The sequence below is a fragment of the Fistularia commersonii genome, chromosome 21 (assembly GCF_037954325.1).
Source record: "Fistularia commersonii isolate RoL2024-O1a breed Wild chromosome 21, RoL_Fcom_v1.0, whole genome shotgun sequence".
Taxonomy (NCBI): Eukaryota; Metazoa; Chordata; class Actinopteri; order Syngnathiformes; family Fistulariidae; genus Fistularia; species Fistularia commersonii.
The window spans coordinates 15,271,646-15,297,857 of NC_141304.1; the positions used below are offsets into that span (position 1 = coordinate 15,271,646).

The window sequence follows — 26,212 nt, forward strand, 5'->3', positions numbered from 1 at the left end:
CCATGGAAACCATCTGTTTGCACAATTTTCCCGTCAAAGTCCGCCGGGAGGTCGTTTCTGCATTTCCCCCCTTTTTCAGGGTCAACTTTTCTTCTAAGACGGGAGGAAATTAAACACAACTCCTTCTGTCTGAAACTCAAGAAGAAGTCAGGCGCGCTGGTGACTGATGTTCAGACGGCGGCCATTTTTGTAGTTCTTTCCAACCGAACCAGGACGGGACTTTCCTGGTTTCTGCACGCCGACCTTTTTTTTAAAAAAAAAAAAAAAAAAAAAAAAGACGCGAGAACATACATGCAAAACGGTCCTTCAGGAATGTCCTGACCCCCCCCACACACACACACACACACACACACTCCTTGAGTGACAGGCGCATCCAAACGTGCCCCGACACCTCCGAGAGCGACGGCAGAGCAGCTGCGTTGGTGTTTGTGTTTGACCCGGTGTTTATACAACTAAAAACTCCACCTCGCAGGTCGCGGGGGCGGAACAGGAAATGATGTCACAGATCTCAGATAAACTCCCTCCGCCTGGGAAAACACAACAACGGAGACGGCGAGCTCTCCGGGTTCCGGAGTGTAACCAATCACAGGGCCGGGGATGGCGGAACCCTCACTAATTCTTTTGGCGAGAAGTGTATTCGCTCACCGTGAGTCACCATCTACCCACTCCCACTCCCACTCCCACTCCAGACCGGGTGGGTTGTTGTGTCTCACCGTGCAGAGTGGGGGGTTCGGGTGAATCACCCCGCCTGCCGAGCCGCCGCCGCCTCTCGCCTGAATTCAGAGGAGAGGAAACGGCGTCCGGCCCAAACGCTTGTTTACGTCTGCGGAGTGTTTATACACTGTGTGTGTGTGTGTGTGTGTGTGTGTGTGTGTGTACGGTTGGCTGATGAAGCGAGCTGGGCGTGCACGTCAAAACTTCCTGCGTCTGGACTCGTTTCTGACCTCCTCGCGTTTGATACGGCGGCCGAACGGATCTGAAAGAATCCGAGTCACAAACCTCCTCTTCTTCTTCTTCTTCTTCTTACGTTGGTTTAGAAGGTCCAGGTGTTTTTCATGAAGCAGAAGGAGGGCGCGGAGGGTCACCATGCTGGTCCACTTTCATCCTCCACGCTCTCACCACGTCTCCTTCCTGGTGAGAAGATACAGAGCTGCGATTCCATCCCCTTCTGATTGATCCGGTGATAAAATATTAAATCTACTGAGCCGAGAAGAAACTCCCGGAAAAGAAAAAGGGCTACTGGATTTACCAGATGGCCAGTAACCCGACTCCTGAGGAACACCGGGTGTTCTTCTGGAGATGGTTCGCGCTTTCGCTTCCATGTCCGAGAACCGAACCTTCTCACCTGTGACTCCTCGGACGTTCTTCTGGAGACCCAGAGGTGAACGCGGCCGCGACCAGGAACTTGGAGAAGACACGGAGGAAGCCCATTGGACGAGAACAGGTGAAGCTCATGAAGGTAATCACACGGGAGGAGCAGGAGGTGGAGATGGAGAACGAATAAAGAAACAAATGAACGGTGAAATTGCAGAGGAGAAGGAAACCAAAAGATCTCCACACCAGGAGGAAGGAAGGGGTGGAAGGTGGAGATCACGTGGGTGAAGTCACCTGCGGGGGGGCTTCAAGATTCAGTTTCACCTTCTGATCGCAGAAAAGAAGGAAACTAGACGTCCACGGGTGTGTGTGTGTGTGTGTGACCTCCGTGATCCGCTAAAACACACACACACACACACACACACACACACACGGTTTGGCGGTCGGCCCCAAACCAGGAGGAATGCGTGGGTTTGGCTCCTTCTGCGGCTCCAGATGTTCTGAGGAGCAGCCGTGGAGGTGGACGTCCACAAGCCTGACGCTCGGCTGCAACCTCCAGCGGGGAAACCCCTCCTGAGAAGACCGAGGACCAGGGAAGGAACCCGTGGAGGTCTGGAGGTCTGTCCTCACGGGGGGACATGTGTGTGTGTGTGCAAACGTGTGTTTACATGCATGACAGTGTGGGTGATTCCATCCATACTTCTGGTTTAGTCACACACGGTCTTCTCAGTGTGTGTGTGTGTGTGTGTGTGTGTGTGTGTGTGTGAAAAGCCTCCAGGGGGATTTCCTCTGAAAGAGAAAGCTTCTCTCCTCCCCCTCTCTCTCTCTCTCTCTCTCTCTCTCTCCCCGGCCAGCTCTCGGCTGTGAGAGAAGCCGAGGAGAAGCGAACAAAGACTCGGAGGATCAACAGGCGGCTTGACTTTTCCACGCTTTTTCCACGATGCGAGCGGAGCTCGGCGGCGTGGACGCACTCGGGCCGGCCGAGTCTCCGAGAACATCTCAGGAGGACGGCGAGGAGCGAAAATGAAAGCGGAGAACCTCCTGTAAAGATGGTAAAGTAGCCTCGGCGTCGTGCGTCCGACTTCTTTGCTTCGGCTTCGGACAAAAGAGGCTAACTGTCACTCCGGACGGCGAGCATCTGGAGTTCCTCTCCGCGTGGTCGCAGATGTTCTTCTTCTGCCTCGCAAACTTTATTTGTCCGTTAAAAGAGCAGACGTGAAGTTCCTGCGAGGACGTAAAGGTTGTGCGTGCAGCCCGTCCTTCACCGGCCCGTTCCTGCAAACACGCCAGGAGTTTCTGCAGCGAGTAAACACTCCGCAAGGGCTCGGCAATCCGTTTCCGCTGTTTGATGAGTGTGTGTGTGTGTGTGTGTGTGTGTGTGTTTCATTCATTCACTCATGCACTGACTTCCCCCCCATGCTGATAAACACTGCGCTTTCTCCACCTGACCCAACAGTCACAGGTTCACCGGGAAGGTCAAGCTTTATGTTTTTTGCTCGTCGCCCGGAGGAATTCGGGGATTATTCGGGGTCGGGTTGGGGTTTCTGTTTCCGATAAATCTGTAAGAACGGCGTGTTTGCGTAGCCGCGGATCCCGCCGGCAGGGCAAACACACCGGCAAATGGCCTGAGAACGTCCGCGGTGGGTTTCTGTCCTCCTTCATCTGTGAAGGCGTCGGGGTCAAATCCAGGAGATGGTCTGCAGCCTCAGCTGGAGACGCAAAGAGCGAATCTCCGGCGTGATTTACAGACGTACGTCTGGGACTCGGCGAGCTGGATTTAGTGCGTTTTTCGGAGCGAAACCAACTTCTCAGCGAAAACCTGCTATCGGTGCGTTTATTATCTCTGCGTGGGGAAAGTGGGTCAGACTCCGGAGGGGCCGGGCTGTGTTTTCAAAACCGTTCCCGAGGGGGTTTCGGAGGAAACATATGTTTCGCCGTCGGCTCCTTCTGAGGACGCCGTTTTTCTAGACTCTCGGTTGTTATTTGGAGGTGGAAAGTGGCAGTTTTTTGGGCTCACGGGTTGAAAAACCCCCCCTACGTTTGGTGGATTTACCACAATCATCATTCCCATGCGTTTTTTTTTCCCCCGGCTCTGTTTGAAATGTTGCACTTGTTTGGACTCACGGGGTAAAACAGATGTCCCGCTGCGCGTAAACACCCTCACATGCGAACTTGTAAGCACATTCCTCCTCTTAACGGATCTCAAATGGTCGAATTTTGCCTGTTAACCGTTCCAATAACCCCCTTTTCCAGCCTCTCGCCGTTGATGCCGCGGATAGAAGGGTTACGGCGCCTCGATCTTTCCGAAAGCAAAGGCCGGTTTGTGTCAACAAAGATCTCCTGGCGTTCTTCAAATATCTACGTACGGGGGAAAGAAAGTGGCGCGACGACATAATCGGCCCCGGCGCCGATGGCTGAAGTTGGTGACGCCGAGGTCGGCATCTTGAAGCCGAAGCCGGTCGGATGCTGGTGAAAGGTCAACTATCATGTCTTGACTCGCCGCGGGTTCTTGAGGGCAAGTTTGCGTCCAAACGGTGACGTGTCTGGTCTTCGTCCGGCCCGAGACCTCGTTCGTTGGTGCTCAGGTTCCCCCTCTGGCTCCCGAGGGCTTCCCACATCTGATTCCGATCGGATTTCGGTACGTCAGCAGTTTGAGCCGTGACGACGCCAACGGTAATTTGGGGACCGACTAATTTATGGATCTACGTGTCAGGACGGGATGTTCTTTTGGGAAGCGGCGAGGAGGCCCTGCCTCACGGGAGCCGTTGCTCGGTGCCGATGGAGAAGTCCAGAGGGACCTGGAGGTCCGGCTCTTTGAAGGCCGATCGGGCTAATCTACTTAGTGTCTCGTGGCACTCGTGTCCTTTCCCATTTAATCCACATCCGTTCCTCATTGCCCTGTTTCCCGGCAAGATACTCGCTCACGTTGTATGCCTCCTCAGTGGAGGAGTTTGGAGAAACATGCCGGGAGCGTAAACCGGTACCATCGCTGAGAAGGTGACCAGCAGGAGTCCTTGTCCTTGCGGTCGCCCCCTTCAGGGGTTCCTGCACTGCTTTGCTTCCCATATCAAGATATTGAGGATGTCCTTCCAGGTACAACCATCTACATTTATCTTTGCTTGGGATCAAGGAGAACACTGGTTTGTGGCCCCCGTTGTGGATGCGTCGAAGAAGGCGAGAGCCAAACGTTCACCTCAATCGGTCAATCAGACCGAGTCGGTATGCTTCGGTTAAACCGTCGCCGAACTGTCTCATCACGCAAAAAAAGGGTCCAAAAGCACTGAAATCAACTGGCATCCATCGTCTTCGGATGTCTCCAGCAGCATCTTCTCCCTGGGAGTGAAAGCGTCCTGCGGGTGGAGGGATCTCCATGTGCCTCAAATAGACATTTTTAAAAGTCTCCTGCGCCGGGTTGCAGAAAGTTGGATCCTCCTGAACCCGTAACCTTCTCTCCGGACATCGGGACAACAGTGTTTTCTTCCAGACTAGCAATCTGAAGGACATCCAGTGGCATGTGGTTGTCATCAAGAGAAGCTGTGACTCAGTGTTTTGAATTCAGAAGAGTCGGATGGATTCGGTTCGTCCTCCTCCGGGACATTAATATCTTCAACATGATGTTTTGTTTTGGTTTTTTTTCTTTGGACTCCCCGAGTGGTAAAAGCTAAAACAGCCATCATCAGCGTTTACAGAATTCAGTTTTAATCTGGTTATGAAGTAACATGGAAGCCCGCACACATGGAGGCGCCGCTGGTTTCAATCTCAGGAGATTCAAGAGAAGCAGAAGTCCAGGGTTTACGGCGCCTCTCTCTCTCTTTTTTTTTTTTTTCTCTGAGCCGCTGAATGAACGAAGGAATTCTATTTTTCACGAAAGCGTCGGTGGAGGTCTTGGTTTGGCCGAGTTTGATAAGAACGGGTCTCCCGTCGCTGGCAGTCATGGAAGAGGAGGAGGAGCGCAGAGATATGGACTTCTTGTTTACACCGCAATGATAAGTCGAAGCCTCCGACTGTACATCCTTGGGTTTTGCTTTTCTTTCCCCCCCGAAAACTAAACAAACTGACTTTTTTGGGTCATGTGTGATTCTGCGTGTCAAACACATTAACTCTGCTCTGCAGCTCCAGGCCTCCAGATCTTTGCTGTTTATTTAGAAACCGGGCCGTAATTCTGCCGTCACGTATCTCCAAGTATCTCCCAGGGGTTTGGGCACGTAGCGGACGTCTACCGAGGGGTTCTGAAGCCGACGGCTGGACGATCCGAGGCCCGTCTTTCACCGGGAGTCCAGAAAAATGCGTTGACATCAGCAGGTTGTGTCACCGCGGTCATCCGGTTAATCTCCTGACCCCTCCAGGCCGACCAGAAGGTCCCAAACTCCACGACGGCGTGTTTACACTGCGGCTTAAATCTGGGTCGCTGCTTTTTTTGTTTTTTGAGCGAAACCTGACGCGGCGCAGAGAAAACAAAGACGGCAAAACACCCGAGAGGCAGAAAGATCGAAAGGGGGATCATCTTGTCTTCTCCTGCAGGTTCTTCCACGTTAAACAATTTTCCGTCGTGGCGGTAAATCTCTTTCTGGAAGCCTCGCCGGCCGAGCGTGGGCAAGGAATCTCCCTCGCTTGAAAATGCGGAGGAGGCGTCTCGCTGGAGACGAACAAAAAAAAAAAGAAGAAGCCGCGTTCACGTTTGCAGAGCAGGATCTGCTCAGGAGCAAAAGATTCACCCAAAAAATGAATTTGTTCGTGTCCGGAGACAACATGGAGACTCCAACCTTCTGGTTACTACCGTTCATTCGTTGGTCTGCTTGAATTCCAGCTGTGGGTTCGGAGATGCTCGAGGTCCAGACGAGGGAACCCTTACCTACCTTTCCGTGTTTCCTCAGTATTTAAAGAATGTCTGGCAGGCCAAACAAACACTCATGAGTTGGGTTCTCGTGGGAGCTAACATGACTTTAACCAGAAGAGGCTTTGAAGAGGCGGCTCAGAGGATCGGGGGTCTGCGAGGAGATGCTGAATGTTTCCCTTGTTGGGACCCTCAAAGGTGATCCCCCCCCGCCCTCCATTCATTCAGCCGGCCGGCCCGGGTGAATGGGCCCCCGCCGAGCGAGGCTTCGGAGGTCTTTGTGAGGATCTGACTCGCAGGAACATCTCCAGTTGAATCATCCGTTCGTCAATTTGAACAAAAGGCGCCCCGGAGAGCAACTCCGCGGCCGCAGAACGTCATTTCAAAGTAAGATAATGACAAGATGGGCGGCGCAGAAGGTCCACGGTTGGATTTCCACCGTGGGTTTCCCCCGAAAACATACCGGAGATCCTATCTCGTCCCGATCTGAAAGCTTCTCCGAACGACCCGAATGACGGCTAACGGCTAACGGCTAACGGCTAACGGCTAACGGCTAATGGCGAATAACCTTTGCCTCCCAATCAGAATGAATGGTGCACGAGTGCGTTTGACTTTCCGCAGAAACTCCGGCGTGCTTTTCAAATGCGACCTTTGGTTCCCGGATCGCTGGAGAAGTGAATGGCAGCAGTCGGAGAGGAACAGCTGTGATGCATTACCGCCGAGGAGCCGGCCTCCGAGGTGTTTTGTTCTCCGTTCCTCAAGAGCCTTTGTCGTCGATGTGCGGAATCAGAGAAAAGGGGAAGCATTCTTTTCAAATGAGGACACGCGGGAGATACAAAGAACCCGCTCGGCTTATTTTAGAGGTACTTAAGGCGCCTCGGCGAAACCCCGGCGTATTGTCATGCGCCGCCGCCGCCGCGTTCAATAGCCGCGAGCCGCACTTGGAAAAACAGACGGAAAATTGAAAGCATTTGTTTCATGGACGTCCAAGGTCCTCGGATCGGCATCGACCCGGCGAACGGTCCCCGCGTCGGCCAGTGTGAGGTCTTTGAAGAGCGCGGCGCCGGTGTTTACCTCGGGCCGCGCTCTGGCCGGCCACAGAAAAGAGGAAGGGGCTAAAAACAGACTCCTTTGTGGGTGAGGGAGATTGAGCCAGCAGGATACTGTGAACCGGCCGCATGAATAGAACGCCTGCTGCGGTCGGTGGATAAGACCTGTCCTGATCCAAAATGCATGTCAAGTCCTGAGGTTGAACTGTCACCTCAGGCGAGGGTCTTTGTTTTCATTACAAAGGGCATTTAGTACAAGTCAACTGTAAGGAACGCCGACAGCACGATGGTGTTAAGTATGAAAACGACCGCAAAGAAATGCACCGATAACGGACGCCGATTTAACCAACGGCCAATTTGAGCGCGATGAGTTCCCAACTGGAGACTCAGATGACGACTGCAGAGATACATTTGTATATGGAGTTTCTTTTCCCGCCGGAGAAGCATACCGGTCTCTTTGGGACCAGGAGGTTCAAAGAACTCCACGGACTGTCCCACCCTGAATTTGACCCCAAGAACTACGTTCCCACGGGTACTCGACGCTCAGGCAAACCAGCGATGTGGACATCTTGGAGGTGGAAGCTGGACTGTCAGATGGTTGAGGTGTTTTTACCTTCTCCCTGAACTGCTTCGCTCTGTGAAGACCCCCGTTGGCCATTAGCTAACGCCAAAATGTTGACGTTCCTCTGCAAGCCTTGGAAAGCTCTGTGAGGGGTTGCAGGCCAAAACACCTCTTGGTGGCTCCTCATCTTTACGTTCTGTCCATTATATCGCAAGAGAACATCTGAAGAGTGGCTGCAGGTGCTCCGCAGTCCAGAAGACGGATACGCTAACGGCGTGGCTTATGAGTTCCACCAATCACAGAGCACTTATGACTTCCTATGGAAAAGAGCTAAAGATGGTTGAGATGGTGCGAGGAGCCGCGGCCCGTGTTGTCCATTCTTATCCTCGATGTTGTTCTCTGCTGTCTATTTATTTGTGGACGTCTTCAAATAGTCTATTTAGATTTATAGTCATATTTATTGATACAATAACTGTAAGGTTGACGTGACAACAGTTTATCTCAAGCTCTTGAGGAGCTTCCAGGAATGACAAAACGTCACATCAGCATTTGTCTTTTCTGCATCGCGCAGACCGAGCGCTTTTCTTACCTAGATTTTGTAAATTCCCAAATCCAAACGAATCAAACGTATCTCCGACACCGGACGATTCCTCGAAACACGTCCGGAATCCACCCGCCCGTGGACGACGTGTAATTTTAAACGACGGCGGCCTGGATACGGCGCTTTTCCTTCTTTGTTCTCCTTTTCATGTCAATTTAAATGAGATCAGACGCCGACCCCGGCCGGCTACGGAGACAGCAGCTTAAATCAAGTGCATCCTGGCCAGACATGAGACAAGTTGCACATACCCAGAGAGGACAGACTTAATCTTCTCCAGATACAGTTCAAAAAGGCTTTTGATTAGTCTTGCTCAAACAGGCCTCTCTTGATCCCCGCTATTCTCCGGCGGATGGATTCAGATCTTGGTCAGCTTGATCTTTTTTGCTGCAGGTTTCGCTTCAATTTAACCGCAGTCACGTTCTTTCTTTCGGACTTACAGAAGATGCGGCATTCCAAAGCGGGTCAGACGGGCTTATCGGACCGAGACGAATACCCGGCCCGTCACTCCGGATCCGCAAAGCCTTTCTTCTGGGAACACCCTGGTCGTGTAGTCCGACAAAAAATAATAAGAACAGTTATTAAACTTGGAATCGGACTCTAATATCCGCGCGCTAATATCGTACGAGCTCAATACAGTAACACCTCCAGTACTGATGGAGACCTTCTGTCGGCACACGCCGTCACCGTCTGCTGTTCAGCGCAAAAACCTGTACATATATGTTTACACTGCATGAATGAAAATATTCTCATTAAATACTTTGAATGTGCTGACAACAAAATCACACCAAAATCGAATGTATGAACCCACGGAGGATGTAAATAAAATGGATGTAAAATGATGAAATGTCCTTAAAACAAGTCAAAATGAATCAGTGTTGTTTCCTAAGTGGTCATTTGGATTTAATTGATTATAATGAATTATAATTAATTGTAATCAATTAAAATGAATTATAATCATAATTAATACATTATGATTAATTATAATTATAATGAATACATTATGATGAATTATAATTAATTATTTAGAATATTTAATTAAAATGTATTTTATTTTAAATTTGAAGATCATGGCGATCTTGTAACATGTAAATAAATGTTTCGGTGGCTCTTCATAAGCGGCTGCACGCGCCAGTCAAAGGTTGACGCCATTTTTGGTTTGTTGCTGGTGGATCATTTTAAATCAGCTTCTTTTTTTTATTTTTTTTAAATTTATGTTTTAGTTCATAAATCCAAGAAGGACTCAAATAGACATTGAATATTTTGCTTAAAAGTTACTTTTACCCCGTCTTTGTTTGTTTATTTTCAAATGTATTTTTGCATGCAGAAATATAATTTAGGTTTTTCTGCGGTTGTTCATTGAACTGAAAAAAATGCAACACATATTTTGATTATTCATAACATCAGGCAAAAAAAAGAACCATTGAATGCCGCGTTAATTCATTTAAAATGTCAAAATTCCCAGGGTTTTCTTTGCTCTTTGAGTGCTAAAGGGCGCCGACCCCTGCACTTTACTCACTTTATATACTGTATACACGGTGCACACATTGCTGAACAAAATGATATACATACAGTAATAATTGTATCTATAGACTGCACATACTGTATATATGCACTGTACACACTCTGATACACAACCCTGCTATAGAAAATATACACACTGTACTAATACAGATACACAGAGCTGCTGTAGATTGTATACATCAGCATACATATTGTATATAAACACTAAACGTACTTTATAAACATATTATATATGTATATTGTAAATACTTTGATACACGTCGCTGTCACTTTAAAAATCAAACCTAGCGGTGTTTACTTCAGCATAGTTCGTCATTCATTGTTCTCTGAGACAAATTATTTCTAATTATTTGCATGTTTGCACCGTGGTAACGCCATGTCAATGCTCTGTGTGTGTGTGCACGTATGCAGTACGGACAATAAAGTTGACTTGGACGTTAACTGTAGTAAAAGATAGACATATTGTACATGTACACTAAACATATTGCATGTATAGACTGTACACACTACATACATGCACTGTACATACTGTATGTATACACTGTACACACTACATACATGCACTGTACACACTATATATATGCAAATTGTGATAGACATCCAAGCTATAGAATATATACATACTGTTTATATACACAGTGATATACATCCTGGTTGTAGATAATATAAGTCATGTATACAGTACATACAGAGCTGCATTAATCTCTGCCTATTTATTAGTCATATAATGGTATATAGTATCTGGTACACTGTATTTCGCATATAGTATTTAGTGTATAGTATATTATATACTATATTATATACTAACCCTAACCCCCAGATGACCAAACTAATAATGTCACAACATTTCATTACATCACATTATACATTGCACTTTCAACTTGCAAAATACTTCTTGTTTGGTTATATTATTGTCTATTTGTATATTTTGTATATATTGTCTATTTGTACAGTTTTACATCTGTATTGTCTTCCCAGGACTACAGATGGAAGTTAGCTACGAGCTAACACGAGCTGGTACAAACACCAGCTTAATGTAATTGTACACTATCCTAATAAACCAATGAATGAAATTAAATGAAATATAGTATATAGTATATAGTATATAGTATTTAGAGATGCCCTGTTGTCGAGTGGTTGTCCACCTTCACAGATGGAACTGTAACCTCCTGCTATGTGCCAATAAACTTAGCCAATAAAGCTGATTCTTAAAACGTATAACATAAATGACAAAAACAAGTAAAAAACATATATATATATCCCAAATTGAGGATTACCTGTGTTATTTTTCCCCCCTCCAGAACCCAGAATCTCTGGATTCGTCCATCCAGAGCGCCCTCTCGGCCCTCTTCCCGCCGTTCGAGGTCACGGCGCCCATCGTCCTCTGTCAGCTCTTTCGCACCATCGAGGAGCGTTACCATGGCGATGCTCTGCGGTGCCTCCTGGACTTCCTCATTCCCTCCAAACACCTGCTGGAAAGTGTCCAACAGGCGGCATGTGTGAGTATTAATACTTTATATTGAAAAACTCTGAAATGATACAAGTACGAATAAGATACAATGCATTCCACAAAGAGACGCTCAAATGGGAAAAATAACAAAATAAATGTATGTGTACATATATAGGCTGCACAAAACACGAGATATTTACACACGGGTAACATCTACAAATACGCACTGGAAATTCTTTTTTACGAACAGTGCCTGTAACACGGCTGATGAAAGGGATTAATAATAAATAGCGCAAGAAAAAGTCCATCCGTTTTCTATCCATGCTTTGGATGACGACCTCTGGCCGATCGCTATCTTGGTCTTCCTCCTGCGTGCTAAAACCGTAAAAAGTCGTCTTCATCGCTGTCGGAATTCCGAACGGCCTGAGATTTCACGGTTATTTCATCGCCCGATGTGAGCGGGCTAAATGTTTTAGCGGCGTGAAGCTCGTTAGCCCCCCAAAAAAATCCATCGATTAGCCGCACCCTTGTTTAAGCCTTAGCGTACAAAGCGTGCGAAAGAAGTAGCGGCTCATGACGGTATTTACTTTTCCTGAGAACCCGGTTTCCTCGGGGTTCTCAGAATTCGTCGCACCGTCCAAAAACACTTCGGAGGGTCAACGACGAGCCGGAATCGTCCAGACGCGTGAACGAGAGGGTGAATGTTTGTCTCTACATGCGTCCCTGTGATTGGCCGGTCCAGGGTGAAGCCCCGCCTCCTGCACGACGACAGCCAATCCGAGGGTTACGAATGAATGAATGAATGAATGAATGAATGAACGAATGAATGAGGGACCGCCTGGTCCGCAGTTTCTCAGGCTTTGACCGCTTTGAACCTTTCGCTCCTCTGCAAATAATCATCGTGCCGTAAAACCAGTAAACCTTTCAGTCGCCGTCTTTACGAGCGTATTTTTATTGCTCGATTTGTTTTTTCGATTACCGACCGCAGCGGCGCGGTTTCCCACAGCGTACGTTCACGCCCGGCCGCTCTTCATGCGGTCACGCTTTGTATAAATGAAACCGTGACGACTGATGGGTCACAGCTTTGCGGCGGCGAATCGATGTTTGCGAGCACTTGGGAGGGGAAACACTCACGCCGCGCTCGCCTTTTTTCCAGGCCGGATACTCCGATGTGGTGTTCCGCTGCGAGGGGTGGCCTCTTTGTCTCCACGACAAAACCGTGGTCCAGTTGGCGCCCGTCAACCCTCTGCTGCTGCGTCCCGGCGACTTCTACCTGCAGGTGGAGCCGTTCGGCGACCAGGCGGCTCGCATCGTCCTCAAGAGCCTTCTAGAAGAGGGCCGTCGAGAGGTGGAGGAGACCCCGATCCCGGAGACTTCGTATCCCTGCATCTTCACCGAAGACTGGGTGCGGGAGGTCAACGAAGGACGGCACGGGACGCCGTTGTCGCGCTGCCTGCTTTGCACAGAGCAAGGAGTGATCAAGTTGCCATGGGCAGACATCGCCATCCCGGAGTTTTTGGAAAAGCCCAAACTCACGTCCATGTATCAGGAAGCTCCTCCTGAGGCGAAGCGGCAAACCGCGGTTCCCTCCCATTTTAACTCCTCAACTCTCCCTCTGGAGACGATGATCCTTCCCTCCAATATGAGAACGTCGGCGTCTTTGAGGCCCGTGGACTGCTCATCCAAACCCTCCAAAATGGAAAAACGAATGCCCAGGTTGTTCTCCAAACCTGTGGGCTGGGTTTCCCCGAACACCTGGGACAGCCGAATCAACCCGGAGACCGAAGGTGACTATGTAGACCTGGTGGATGTTGCTAAAGGGAAGGAGTGCGCCGAGGAACGCGGCGGTCGCCTTAGTCCGCCCACGTCTGTTTTGTTTAGACCGGTCCGACCACCTCCACCTGTACCTCTGGGGAGTAGCGTTTTCTGCGAACGCACTCTCCAGTACGAAGAGGAGCCCGGTACGCCCTGCGGCCAGAAGAAGGTAGAGGGCGAGCCAACCGAACAGGACAAGTGCAGGTACAGGGACTCGTATCTGGCGGCGCTGAGAAACCCGGTCAGTTTCGAGAAGGGGAGCGTCGACCTCCTGGCGGCGTTGGAAGAGGCCGGTCTGTGCGAGGACTTGGGGTTGAGACCCAAGGGTCCATTTGACGGTCAAAGCCACAAAGACGGACCCGTTTGCAACTTCTGCACCGAACCCAGGACGGGTCAAGAGCCCAGAGAGTACAGACGCTGCAGCCGCGAGCCCACGTCGGACACCTTCGCGTCCGATCTCAAACGCGCCCCTGCGAATTACGATTCGGAGAGCGTGATGAAGGAACCGCCCATCGTGCTGAAAGCAGCTCCGGGATTAAACCACAGTCACAAAGTCCAGACCAAACTCATTTCCCAGCAGTTAGGACACAATCTACGTGGTGTGCTTTCGGGGACCAGCGGCGAGAAGGAGGTGAAAGCGCAGCAGAGCGCGGACATTGCGAAACCGTCCGGAAAGCACAAAATAAAAGCGAGGTCTCTGTCCGCGGTGTCGGAGACTCCAAAAGGGAGTCCGTTTTTTTGCAAACCCAGTAGCAGAAGCCACAGCGATATTTGCCCCGAGACAATTAGCAGCATGATGCAGAGTAAGGGAGACCAACCGTCGGCTCGGATCACTCCAAAGCCAGAGAGATGGAAACCCCCGAAAAAAGGTGAGCGGTCATCGACCCCGACTTGTAAAGCCGCCAAAACGCAACCGGGAAGTTTGTACATCACGATTATGACACACAGCACACTGTCATTTATCATCATGGGTTACACAATAGTCAAAAGGCCAGCAGTGTTCGCACAGCACAACGACTGGAACGCCGCCGTGACCTTTTGTGCTTCGGAGAATGTGCTCCGCCGGGGAGGGGGCTCGCCGTTCACAAAGGCTCTTTAGAATAAAAGTTCAAAAGTCGGAGCTTAAGTACGATACTCCTCGAGGGATTCGCCCGCCGCCGTCTGTGATCTGCAGCGCTATCGCCGCCGTCACGTCACTCCTATTACCGACGGGGCGAGGGAGAGGAAATAACGTGCTGCGCCTCATCGCAAAGGGAGGTCCCGATCCCAGCGGGCACAAAGGGAAGAATAAAGCATTCTTTGAACGCGTGCGATACGAAGAAGGGGGTTTTGTATCCGTAGCAGACAAAATAAAGCGGCAGCTGTTTTTTTTTTTTTTTTTTAGTCAGCTTAAATGCGCAGAAAATGACTTTAAAACCGTTTGGACGGGAAGGACACCTGTGGACATACGGCTGTCCCGAAGTCCGCTCGATCAAGTATGACTTGTATGCTCGGCCACCGCAGAGGGAACGAACATATATATCCTCATGGCCCCCCGACCCCATCCGGAGCCCGACCATGTTTTGCGCCCCCCGGCACCCACCGGTATGCGAACTCGTGCCCTACGGGGGCACGCCGAGGTCCGACGGCAGACGTGCCTGTCATGGACTATTAAAGTGGCAAAGAGAGAGAGGGAGCACAGACAAGGCTTTGTTTGCTCTAAGGAGGGTCTAATTAGGATGTCTGAAATCAAAGCCAGACGTAGTAGCCGGGCCACGGCAGTGTTTTGTTACGGAGATCCTACCCAGCGCTCGGGAGCTTTACATAGCCGCACAGCTGGGTGGGGTAAATTCATGTTGACAGAAGGCCGACAGGAGTTATTGCAAAAGTGCTGGATAATTGCCGTTGGTATTTTTGGAAATGCGTCTCGGCCGGAGGTTTATATGATACCTCTGTTCTGCCGCAGATAAATGTCCGACAAAGAACGGCCCGTCGAGAAAGGGAGTTCTTCCAAACAACGAGATCTCGGTTTGCTTGGCGAGGTCGTCTTTCTCCGGAGGGGGGAAACAAGCGTGTTTTCATGTATTAACAGATTCCCAGTCGTGCGAGAGCGAGATTCCCTCCGCCGCCGACCGGCCGGACGCCAGATTCCAGAGCACAAAGACGTCTTCTCCTCTTTCTCCGGCCCACGCCGATGCTCCTCGGCCCCCGCGGGCCCAGGAATCCGGCATCGAGAACATCGGCGGTCTGCTCGAACTGGGCGTCATTTGTCTACCAGGTACTTTGCGTCCGCCCTCCGGCCATCTGCGTCGCGCTTTCGGAAACGAGCCACGGTGACTTGGACCTTCTCCCCGCTCCTCCAGGCAGCAGGGACAAAACAGGCCGGGCTCTGGTGGAGGTTCACTGCGACCGGAAGGAATGGGCTTCTCCTCTGGTGTCGGCCGAGAACCTCTGCGAGCTGCTGCTCTACCTCCACTCCATACCCAGGTATCTGCACACACCTTTTACAGGCCCATCCCCATCGTCACATCTTGGTCTACACACCAAAAACGCTCCAAAAATAATAAATGATCCTTTATTAACTGGGGGGGGGATTCGTTTTCTTCAATGAACCCATCGTGGACGAACCATGAGCGGTATTTAACCCGATAACTTTCAAGCAAACATGGATTTTTTCGAACTCTACTTAGTGGACTTTTTTGGATCCGGCACTCGTCCCCAACCGGGTAGCGGGTGTGTTTTTCATTTTTGAATATTGCTAGCGATGCCCGTGTCCACCAGAGGCCGGTAGACTACAGTGTCCCGGCTCTCGGAGGAGACTTTGAAACAAGCTCCCGAAACATAGCGAGCCCGATGGCTCCAAACTATTTTTTTCCATCTAATTCCTTCTTCTCTGAGCTCGTCGCGCAGGTGCGACGCCTCCCGTTCCCAGAGATCCAACCTCTTCACCGGCTTTTGTCTTTATCCGCCATCAATCGAGCGTTTGAAGTTCCAAAAAAGCCCCGTCGCGGCAGATAGCTCGGCCTTCTTTTGTCGGCGATGAAGAGCCACGACGCGGCGGCCCTCTCGCGCCAGGCTCGCTGCCAAGTGTCTGGTATGCGGCGCCTCGCTAGAATTAGCAGGCATGTCCGATGCGGCGCTCGCACAATGGTAACCCAAGAAGAGACCATTAAGAGGGAAGTGTGAAAGCTTCAAAGTGTGGAATGGGTCGTGTGAAGAGCGATGTGTGTGTGTGTGTGTGTGTGTGTGTGTGTGTGGACGTCGGCCAGAGGGAGGGAGGCGACGTAAGCTTTTATTACATTTGGACGACGGCGACTGAGCGAATGTAACAACGCCAATCGCTGTTGTGTCAGGAAAGACGTGCGCGAGCTGGGAATGACTTTGGTGGTCAACGCCAGGAAGAAGCCTCCACCGCAGAACCTCTACAGAGCTCTGCTGATGGCCCAGGTTAACACACACACACACACACACACACACACACTGGTGACATCCCCACCAATAGAGGAAACCAGGATGGTACCAAAGTTGAGGATTTAAAAAAAGGGTTTCTAATTAATTCACTAGAGGGAGCTATATTTCCATTTTTGGAGGATTCAAGCCACGCGCTTCATCCTTTGGAGTTTTGACATTTGGTAATGATATCTTTTATGACAGCGGTTTGTCACAGAGCATTGTTGAAGCACGAATCATCTATTATTAAAAGCAGTCAGAGATGAATATCAAGAACCCATTTTGAATGTTTTGTTTTGGATGAGTGTTTAAGATTATATTTCCATATGTGATAATGAAGGTTTTAAACGAAGTAGGATGGGATTTAAATGTCATTCACAAACGGGAAGTCAATGTTTGTACCTTTATATATCAACACAAATTTTTTTTACACAAAATCATATACATGTTCTTGTAAATACACATGAATATAAGTTACATATTTTTAAATACTTTATTTTTATTTATTTCTTTTGGCCTTTACCGTTCTTTTTATTTTATTTTATTTTTATTTTATTCTATTGTAAGTCACTTTGGATAAAAGCGTCTGCCAAATGCAATGTAATGTAATGTAATTTTTATTATTCGTAATTTTTTTCTTTATTTTTATTTTGCGGGAGCCGCTTTCGACGAAAAGCGATTTCCCTCCTGGATAAAATATTCCGATTCTGCTGTTTTCAGGAGCAAGCCCTCCACGCCGTCCACAGCATCGTGGTGCTGACCGAAAAAGACGCCTGTTTACGCGCCGAAAAGCATCCGGGCCTGCAGGTAACAAATTGAAGGCCTCCTTCCTCATCGCCGGACGGCGTCGGCGTTCCCCCTTAAATGCGCCCTTTGTGCTTTTTGACCAGATGGACACGGTGACGTCCATGAAAGCTCTCTTCAAGACGGCGGAGGCTTCACAGCTGACGTCGGACTTTGGCGGGAGCTTCACTTACAGCCACGCCGACTGGCTGCAATTCCAGCAGGTACCGAATGGCTAAACACTCCCGTCCGGGAACGTTCGGTCTGAACTCGCTCGGCTTGAAAAATCGCTCACGGACGCACATCTGGTTTCTTTTATCGCCGGCTCTCGACCGGTTCTCTAAACAGAGAAGAATGAAGTGAAAGCCGCAGAGTCAAGAGTGAGTGATCATTTGGATCGTCCGCTGGAACGGGAATTACCGGCGGCCGCCGAGGCCGCTGAGGCCGCATCGATCGGAGCCGGTCCGTCATGTGCTCCGCCACATTTTCGACATTCCCTTCTTATCAAAACGTTGGCTATGAGATGATTGATGTGGCGCTAAACGGTTCAACCATTTTAATCGATCCATGAGCGTTTTCCCTCCGTCAGCTTTTGTTTTCGTCGTCCGGATAAGTCGCCCTGATATCGACTGTCTGCTTTAGAAAGTCGAGATTTCCAAATATTTGGATCTATGAATACCGACTCTGAATGAAACATTAACCCTGAGTAAAGTCGGGAAAAAACCTGCACACCAAAAATGCTCCAAAAAGAAAACACGTATTCTCGCGTGACGTTCCTTCGACGCTCACCGGAGATCATCTTTCTTTTTGGACTATTTTTGACGTGGACTTTTTTGATCCAGCACCCATCGCTCGCTGGGTGTGTTTTTCTTTTTATAACTGTGAAACATTAACCCTGCCACCAGACACGGGGCCGTCACGTCCCACAGACGGGGTTTATTGATCCGCCAAGCGGACCGCCGTCGGGCGAGAGGCTACGTATCGAGATTCAGACATCATGTAGAGGCGTACGATCATTTGGACGTCTCAGAGACGTACAACCGTAGACCTTTCACATGTCCAGGGTCTCTGGTGGCCCTGGGGAACCTGGGGATCCTGGTATCTCTTGGTAGTGTTGAGGTCCCATCTTACGTTGCACCGCAAAGCTCCCTTTGTCTTGCTTGTATCTCCGCGTCCGCCGCCGAGCAGATCACGCGGTCCATCAAGGGGTCATTACAATGCCGTTTACGTCAAGTACTGATTAAATTTCAGAAACTGGTTTCTTTCATGACCGACCTGGAAGGGGCTGACAAGCTGCTGCAGAGGGCCATCAAGAAGGTCAATGAAAGCAAAATCCTGGATACCGTACAGGTGACGTTTCGAAACGATCTCGCTTGATGAAGATGCGTCCCGATCCCGGAACGGCCGTCGAGATCTTTTGCGCTCTGGCGGCTGCAGGAAGTGCAGCTGTGTATCCGGGAGCAGAGGGCGTCCATGAAGGAGGTGCTGGAGGACTCCCGCCTGGTCACCCTGCAAAGAGAGGGAGGAGCTGCCCTGGCCAGGATGAGGAGAGAGGAGTTCAGGTTTCCACAGTCCGAAGACTTCAGGTTTACGTCCCGTTCCTTTCGTTTGCGTTTTCCACCAACAAATGATTGGTGGTTCGTATGCAGAAAACCATAAACGTGATTTTTACGGGTTTGTGTGTCCTCGCAGAGCTGCTTTGGAGTCAGTAACAAGTCTGTACAACCAGGTGGAGGAGAAGCTGCACACCCTGGTCATGAAATCCAATGAGTCCCTTCAGCAGCTGGAATTCCTGTTCAAGGTTAAAGAGACAGAATCGAAACTCGGCGAGGTAATGGCAACCCTTCGACGGATCCGATCTCATCGCGGTATGCGCTCCTTTCATGCAGAAATACGTGCAGAACATCACAACATGTAGCACAACATGTCCTCTGGGTCCAACAACTTGACATGCCAGAAAAAAACAAGACCCCATGTCAGGCTACATGTCTTGGTCCCAAGAGTAAGAGAGCAGAAAGTAGATGGAGATTGAGGAGATGGCTTCTACCGTTGGTCTTGTTGGCAAAGTTACCGATCAATACTGTTGGTTGAGTCTTGATCCATCGCACCTGTCGTCCAGTCAGTCGCCAGCTGCCGGTGGACGACCCGACAAAACATACCATTCCCTTTCTTCTCCAGTGAACCGTCTGCATGTTTTTGGAAAACCTTGTTGGAATCCAACCGGGGACCTTGTCGCTAACCGCTGCGCCGCGCTGCCGCCCCGGTTTTACTAATAAAGCTGTTGACCTGCAGGCCGGGACGTGGTTCACGTCGGAAGGGGAGGAGACACTGAAGGACATTTGCCCGACAGAAGATACCCTGATATGCGTGGAGAAGGTCTGCCAGCGGATTGACCTCCTTCTGGCTCAGTCTAAGGTACAAACACAAGAAGGAGGCGCTCATGCTGTTTGTAAATATTTAAACGTTCCATCACCATTCTGTTCAGGAGAAACAGCAGCGCGTTTCCACCCTGGTGACCGAAGCGGAGAGGATCACGGGCGGCGGCGGCGTCTCCAGCCCCGTCGCAGATACTCTTTGGACCATGGTGAACGCGATAAAGTGCAACACGGAGAGCTTCATGTCACGGGCGGAGCAGAGGCGCAAAGATCTGGACACGCTTGCGCAAGTGTATCGCTTTTGTGATCAGGTTTGCGTTCGCCTCTTCTACTTTTGCTTCCTCGGCTCTTAAATGTCTTTCTCGTCGTCCTTCAAGCACACTTTCCTTGTCCCCTCTGTAGGCATCTACCCTGGCTCAGGAATGCAGCCAGCTTTTGGAGCAGGTAGAGCCAGGGTGCGACTTGGCCCAGGCCGGACGAAGCACATTGCAGATGTATGAAGAGAAATTAGGTGGGGAATTCTCCACCCAGCACTTCCATGCTTTTAAGTCTAAGGCCGGTGCTGTGAAGCTGGGCGGCTCAGGGGCGATGAAAACCTGGAATGCGGCCCGTGTCCGGTGCCAAGAAGCGAGGCGGCGGCTCGAGGAGATGCGCCTTAAGAATAAACGTCTAGATAAGAACCAGACCGCCGAAGCCGCCCACCCTCAAGAACAAACTGCAGAAACAGGGAAGCGGAGGGTCGGCTCGGGGGAGGCGGTATGCTCCTTGACCGACCCCGGCCAAGTGGTTTATATCACAGAGAACACAAGTAAATACTCCTCTGCTGAATGTTTGAATCCTCCTTCAAAGCCTGTCTGCGGAGAGAAGGGGGAATATCCTTCTCCGCCATCACCAGAAGCAGCGGCTGAGAATGGAATCCGTCCGACCAACGGCCGGGGTCATCGGGAAGTGGAGTGGAAGCTGAGAGAGCACCAAAGTGAGGCGGATCTGACCAGCAGAAGCCATGAGTTTCCAGAGCACAAACCCCTGGGCCGGTCCCTGAGTGAGGGATCGTGTGCGAGGAGCGCTAATCTGATGTTTGCTTCGGCTTTGGGTCCGAGACAGAATCCCTTTCAGCCGCCGGAACCGAATCGGCAGCCCGTCCAAAATCCGTCGGCTCGCTCGGACTCCGAGTCGCGGCGAGAACGCGATGAAGAGGACGCTTGTTCTGCTAAAAGATGCGCGTCCTCCCACGCCCAGAGCCCTCAAGATCTGACATTACTCACCCCAGAAGAAGACAGTGGCGGCAATGTTGTGTAAGTAACGCCTCTACGTCAACGCACAGCGTGGCAAAGCGTGGGAAACTGCGACCTTCAGCATGAGGTCATGATCGCAGAAAATACCAATCAGTTAGAATAAACAGATTTAGCCGGTTAGTCGAAAATGTAAACCGTACGAAGGGTCGCCGCGCGGGCGCTTTTCAAATCTCTTAACGTCCCGTACGGAACAGGAAACTTGGGAGGATTATGGAGGAGCTGCTGTTCACGGAGAGGGAGTACGTGAAGGCTCTGGGTTACGTTCGAGAGCACTACTTCCCCGAGCTGGACAGGGCCGACGTCCCTCAGGACCTCAGGGGCCAGAAGGGAGGCGTCTTCGGGAACCTGGAGAAGCTGCACGACTTCCACCGTCATCACTTTCTGGAGGAGCTGGAGAGCTGCCTGAAGGAGCCCTTCAGAGTGGGACGCTGCTTCCTGAGACATGTAGGTGCCGCCGTCGCTTTGGTTTATTTATTTTCCCGTCCGTCCCCGACATGAAGTCATGCTTGATTCCTGCTTCGAGCCAAAATGCAATGCAGTGATCCCTGGCTAGAACGCGGTTTACTTTTCACGGTTTCGCTACTTCACGGATTTGCATGGCGCATCGTGTTCTGCATTCCGATTGGCTAAAAAGTCACTCCGCTTCTTCTCTACCTGTGCGTCAATAACGTCGCAGTTTAATATGGACACGTACGTAAAACAGCTTGACAAATTTACATGACGTACGCGCAAATTCTCTCGCAATTTCGAGTTTCTCTAAAACCCGTAATGTTGACAAAACGCTCTGGAGCGACAAAAGGGCCCAAAAGTTAGCGGAAGATGCTATCTATCGCAGATAAAGCTAAACTTCTGGACATGCTAAGGGAAGCTAAAAGCTACGCGGCTGTAGGTCGGCATTACGGAATGAATGAATCTTCCGTTCGTTCCATAAAGAAGGAAGAAAAAAACATAAGGACGACAGCAGCGATAAGTTCTAGTTAGGATGTATAATAATTGTAAAAAAAAATAAAGGTTTCTACTTCACGGATTTAGCCTATCACGGGTTCTTTTTGGAACGTAACCCCCGCGAAAAACAAGGGTTTACTGTGGTCCAATATTCACCCTCTCGTTCTTATATTTTATGGAGTTAACAACCACCCTTGCGTCATAAAGATACATACAATATTCACAACATCATATCTCAACATGCAGCCATTCATATCGTGAAGATGCATCCAACAATTCACCCTTTCATTCCCATCATATTGAGAAAAACCTGCACTCGCCCTCACGTCATAAAGATACAGACAATATTCATGTCACATATGGACATGCAGCCATTCACCTTCAAAACCCAAGGACGACAGCAGCAATGTATAATAGAGTATTTAATTGTATGATAATTGTATAAAAAAATAAAGGTGTCTACTTGACGGATTTGGCCTATCACAGGTTCTTTTTGGAAAGTAACCCCGCGAAAAACAAGTAATTCAACTTTGTCAACCGTTAGCCAAAAACCCCTCCAGATGTTTTCTGTCACTTCATCAGCCAACTGGGGTTGGCGGCCATTTTCACACACATGTACACATATATACCTTTAATTTTTGCTTATAACTGCGACTTTTACAACAATGCGGCTAATTTATGGATTTTTATAGGCTGATTACGATATTTTTTTTCCTTCCACCTCTACCCTCATCGTGTTAAATCAATGATAAAACCATTTCCGAACACGTCAAGGTGGACAAACAATTCCGTCGAACCGCATTTACGATAATTCTCCAACTCATGCAAAAGACGTGCAAAAATACTTTCAAGTTGAACGTTACATGTAAGGATTTACGTTATATATCGGTAGTTGTAGATGTTGCCATCTTTTATTTCATAAAAGGTTGTCAAAAAAAAAGTCTTTCCTGTAACGTCTTGCTGCGTTAATATCTCATGTTTCAACAGAACACCTGCACGGAGTTTATGGTGAACATCTGGATGGACATTATGTGGCATCAATTGCTCTTCTTTATGTCCTTTCTTGCTTTTTAGAAAGAGAGCTTTGCTTTGTACGCCCTTTACAGCAAAAACAAGCCTCAGTCCGACGCTCTTCTCCTCCACCACGGCCAGACCTTCTTCAAGGTACGAACCACGGTTGCGTTCTGGTACGTCGGAGGTCCTCGGTATGCCCGCGCCAGGTTCATCCGGGGTTTATCCATCCGAGGAGAAACATCTGCGCTCTTGTGCAATCATATCTGATAGGGCAATCCAGAAGATATTCAGGTTTGAGTCTTTTTTTTTCCAGCAAAAGCAGCTGAGGCTCGGCGACAAGATGGACCTGTGGTCGTACCTTCTGAAGCCCGTGCAGAGGATCAGCAAGTACGGCCTGCTGCTGCAGGACATGATGAGGGAGTGCGGGCCGGCCCAGGCCAGGGAGCTGACCGAGGTCAAGGCCGCCCTGGAGGTGGTCCAGTTCCAGCTCCGCCATGGCAACAACCTACTGGCCATGGACGCCATCCATCAGTGTGATGTAAGCCAGCGTAGATACCACCTCGCAGATACCCTTGGGTTATTTATTGGCTCTCCTTCTTCTTCTTCTTCTTTGGGCTTTTCCCTTCAGGGGTCTCCAAAGCTATTCGACCTTCTCCATCTAACCCTATTCTTTGTGCGGTCCTCTCTCGCACCAACTACCTTCATATCCTCGCTCGCCACCTCCATGAAGCTTCTCCGTGGGGTTAATATCTTCAGAATATTTCTAAAATATGCAAGACGGGGGTTTATCGGGCTCACTTTCCGAGAACCGGCCTCGATTGATCCGGTATGGAACACTTGGAAAGGGGCGAAATCGCAGTTCCTCAGAAAGGACGAAGATGATTTTTCCGCAGAAGAAGCCGGGGGTGTGACGGTCAGATAGCTTCACTTCAAGATAAAGAACACAGGAAATGGGCTGGAATTCCTGTGCTTTTCTTTCCCCCCTGACTTTTTCTTTCATTACATCATGAACTGTGAGACATTTTGACCTTGCCAAATGATAAATAACTTTGGCGGTCCTTTGGATCTCCACATGTTGGAGAACTTGGTTGAACTTGGCGGAGATGTTTGCACCAAGTTCGACTAGGAAATGTTTTAATGTTGATCAGACATAAAAACACAACTCCATGAGAAATAATTTCGAGGCGACATCAGACGAAGGTGAGAGAACATCGGGGTTTGGTTTGGAGACACCGGGGAGAAGACAGGAGGCAGCGGAGATGGAGATGTGGAGAGGATCTGGAAGGAGTCCATCAGAAGGTCCGACCGAGATGGTCTGGACGTGGACAGAGGAGAAGCACGCTGAGGTGGGAGGTCTCAAGGAAGACCAGAGTAGAAGTTAACGGATGGAGGGGGACAAGAAGTTAGTTGTTGTGTGAGAAGATGGTGAGAAGTCCATGAGACAACCAAGACGGCGACTAAACCGCCTCCTTTGCGTGCTGCAGGTGAACCTGAAGGAGCAGGGACAGCTGATCCGCCAGGACGAGTTCCTGGTCACCTTCAGGAAGAAGAAATGCTCCCGACACATTTTCCTCTTTCAAGAGCTCATCCTCTTCAGCAAGACCAGGAAGACGGACGTCGGCAACGAGACGTACATCTACAAGCAGTCCTTCAAGGTGCACCAACACACAAAGCATTTGCCTCTTATGATGCAATTTCTTTTCGTTCGTCGCCCTCCTGTCTTTTCTCGACCTGGTCTGGACGAGACGGAGGACGGTTGCACGTCTCCAAGGCTGCAGGAGCCTTGCAAGCCATGGAGATAATGATGCTTGTGTTATATTTGTATTGACCAACTCTCCTCTCATATGTACAAAACTTTGATTTCAAGTTCTCCATCCAAAATCATTATTCTTATTTTAATCATTATTTTATCATCATTTTTAATTATTGTTGTTGTTGTTATAATTATATAAATTCGATAATAATAATGTTAATAATATTCATTATTATTATTATTTGCATCATTATCCTCACTATTGTTATCATCATTATCATTTTTTAATATTGTTGTTGTTATTATTATATCAATTCTATAATAATACTACTACTACTAATAATAATAATGATTATTATTATTATTAGCATAATCATCATCACTATTATTATCATCATCATTATCATCATTTTATTATTATTTTTGTTTGTATTATATCCATTCAATAATACATTATTATTGAAAATATTAATAATAAGTATGATTATTATTATGATTATTGTTATTTTGATTCTCATTCTCATTATTATTATTATTATTATTAGTAGTAGTAGTAGTAGTAGTATCAGTATTATTAGTATCATCATCACTAATTTTATTATCATTTTCACTTACATTAACGTATTACGTAATACGTATTATCGTATTATTATCGTATTAATTATTCTTATAATTTTCATTATGACCACCATCATTACTATCACTAATATTATCATTTTCATTTTCATTCCCGTTATTTTAATTATTATTATTATTATATTATTGTAATTATTATTATCATTATTAGTAAAAGCTAAGCAAGATGCATTTTACAGATTTTTTTCCTGAAATAAGAGAGAATAAATGACTGGCCATCCAGTCAATCATAGGATTCAGACTTGAACGCACCACATGTTGCATCGGTATCATTTTTGCAAACACACCAGCTCCAGATGTTGACCTCATTCATGGACAAAAAAATTCCCTTTTTGCCCAAGACTTGCGTAACATTCTTGCAGACACGGTGACATACCGCACGATAAAATCCAACTGAAACTCCACCAGGCCTATAAAACATTTGACAAACGTGATTGAAAGCGGCCTCTCGTCTGCTCGTATTTAGACATCGGACATTGGAATGACCCAGAACAGCGGCGAGAGCGGCCTTTGCTTCGAGATCTGGTTCAGGAAGAGGAAAACCCAGGACACTTACACGCTGCAGGCGGCGAGCCGGGAGGCGAAGGAGGCCTGGACCAGGGATTTGGAGAGGATCCTCTGGGAGCAGGCAGTGCACAACCGAGGTAGAGTCAAGACGCCAAACCCCTCGAGTTGCTCCCGAAGGCCCGGTTAGCGCCTTGCGTGGTGCAGGGGTGAACGGGTGGATGCGATCCGGAGAAAATCGCAGTAGAACCCCAAGTGCAAAAGCGCTCTGAAAGTGGAGTCCATTGTCCCTTGTAGAGGCCACTGAAGAGCAAGACACAGGAACGCTACAA

At 48.8% G+C, this 26,212-nt stretch overlaps 1 protein-coding gene across 2 annotated transcripts in view; it reads left to right on the forward strand.

Moving 5' to 3' along the window:
• The first annotated feature begins 2,202 nt into the window (after positions 1-2,202).
• The window catches only part of quob (quattro b), a 28,719-nt gene continuing 4,709 nt past the window's right edge, over positions 2,203-26,212 (forward strand). Inside the window, exons 1-19 of one of the 2 annotated variants that reach the window (XM_086168719.1) lie at positions 2,203-2,366; positions 11,183-11,380; positions 12,488-14,015; positions 15,218-15,403; positions 15,489-15,612; positions 16,479-16,572; positions 17,296-17,382; positions 17,466-17,582; positions 18,610-18,708; positions 18,796-18,944; positions 19,051-19,189; positions 19,651-19,773; positions 19,844-20,044; positions 20,136-21,028; positions 21,223-21,472; positions 23,048-23,137; positions 23,301-23,525; positions 24,472-24,642; positions 25,843-26,020. In XM_086168719.1, the coding sequence (XP_086024845.1) occupies positions 2,364-2,366; positions 11,183-11,380; positions 12,488-14,015; positions 15,218-15,403; positions 15,489-15,612; positions 16,479-16,572; positions 17,296-17,382; positions 17,466-17,582; positions 18,610-18,708; positions 18,796-18,944; positions 19,051-19,189; positions 19,651-19,773; positions 19,844-20,044; positions 20,136-21,028; positions 21,223-21,472; positions 23,048-23,137; positions 23,301-23,525; positions 24,472-24,642; positions 25,843-26,020 (4,855 nt within the window). In that variant the 5' untranslated portion in view covers positions 2,203-2,363. Of the gene's footprint in view, positions 2,367-11,182; positions 11,381-12,487; positions 14,016-15,217; positions 15,404-15,488; positions 15,613-16,478; positions 16,573-17,295; positions 17,383-17,465; positions 17,583-18,609; positions 18,709-18,795; positions 18,945-19,050; positions 19,190-19,650; positions 19,774-19,843; positions 20,045-20,135; positions 21,029-21,222; positions 21,473-23,047; positions 23,138-23,300; positions 23,526-24,471; positions 24,643-25,842; positions 26,021-26,212 lie in introns of those variants that run through there. The other variant, XM_086168720.1, reaches the window with a different exon arrangement.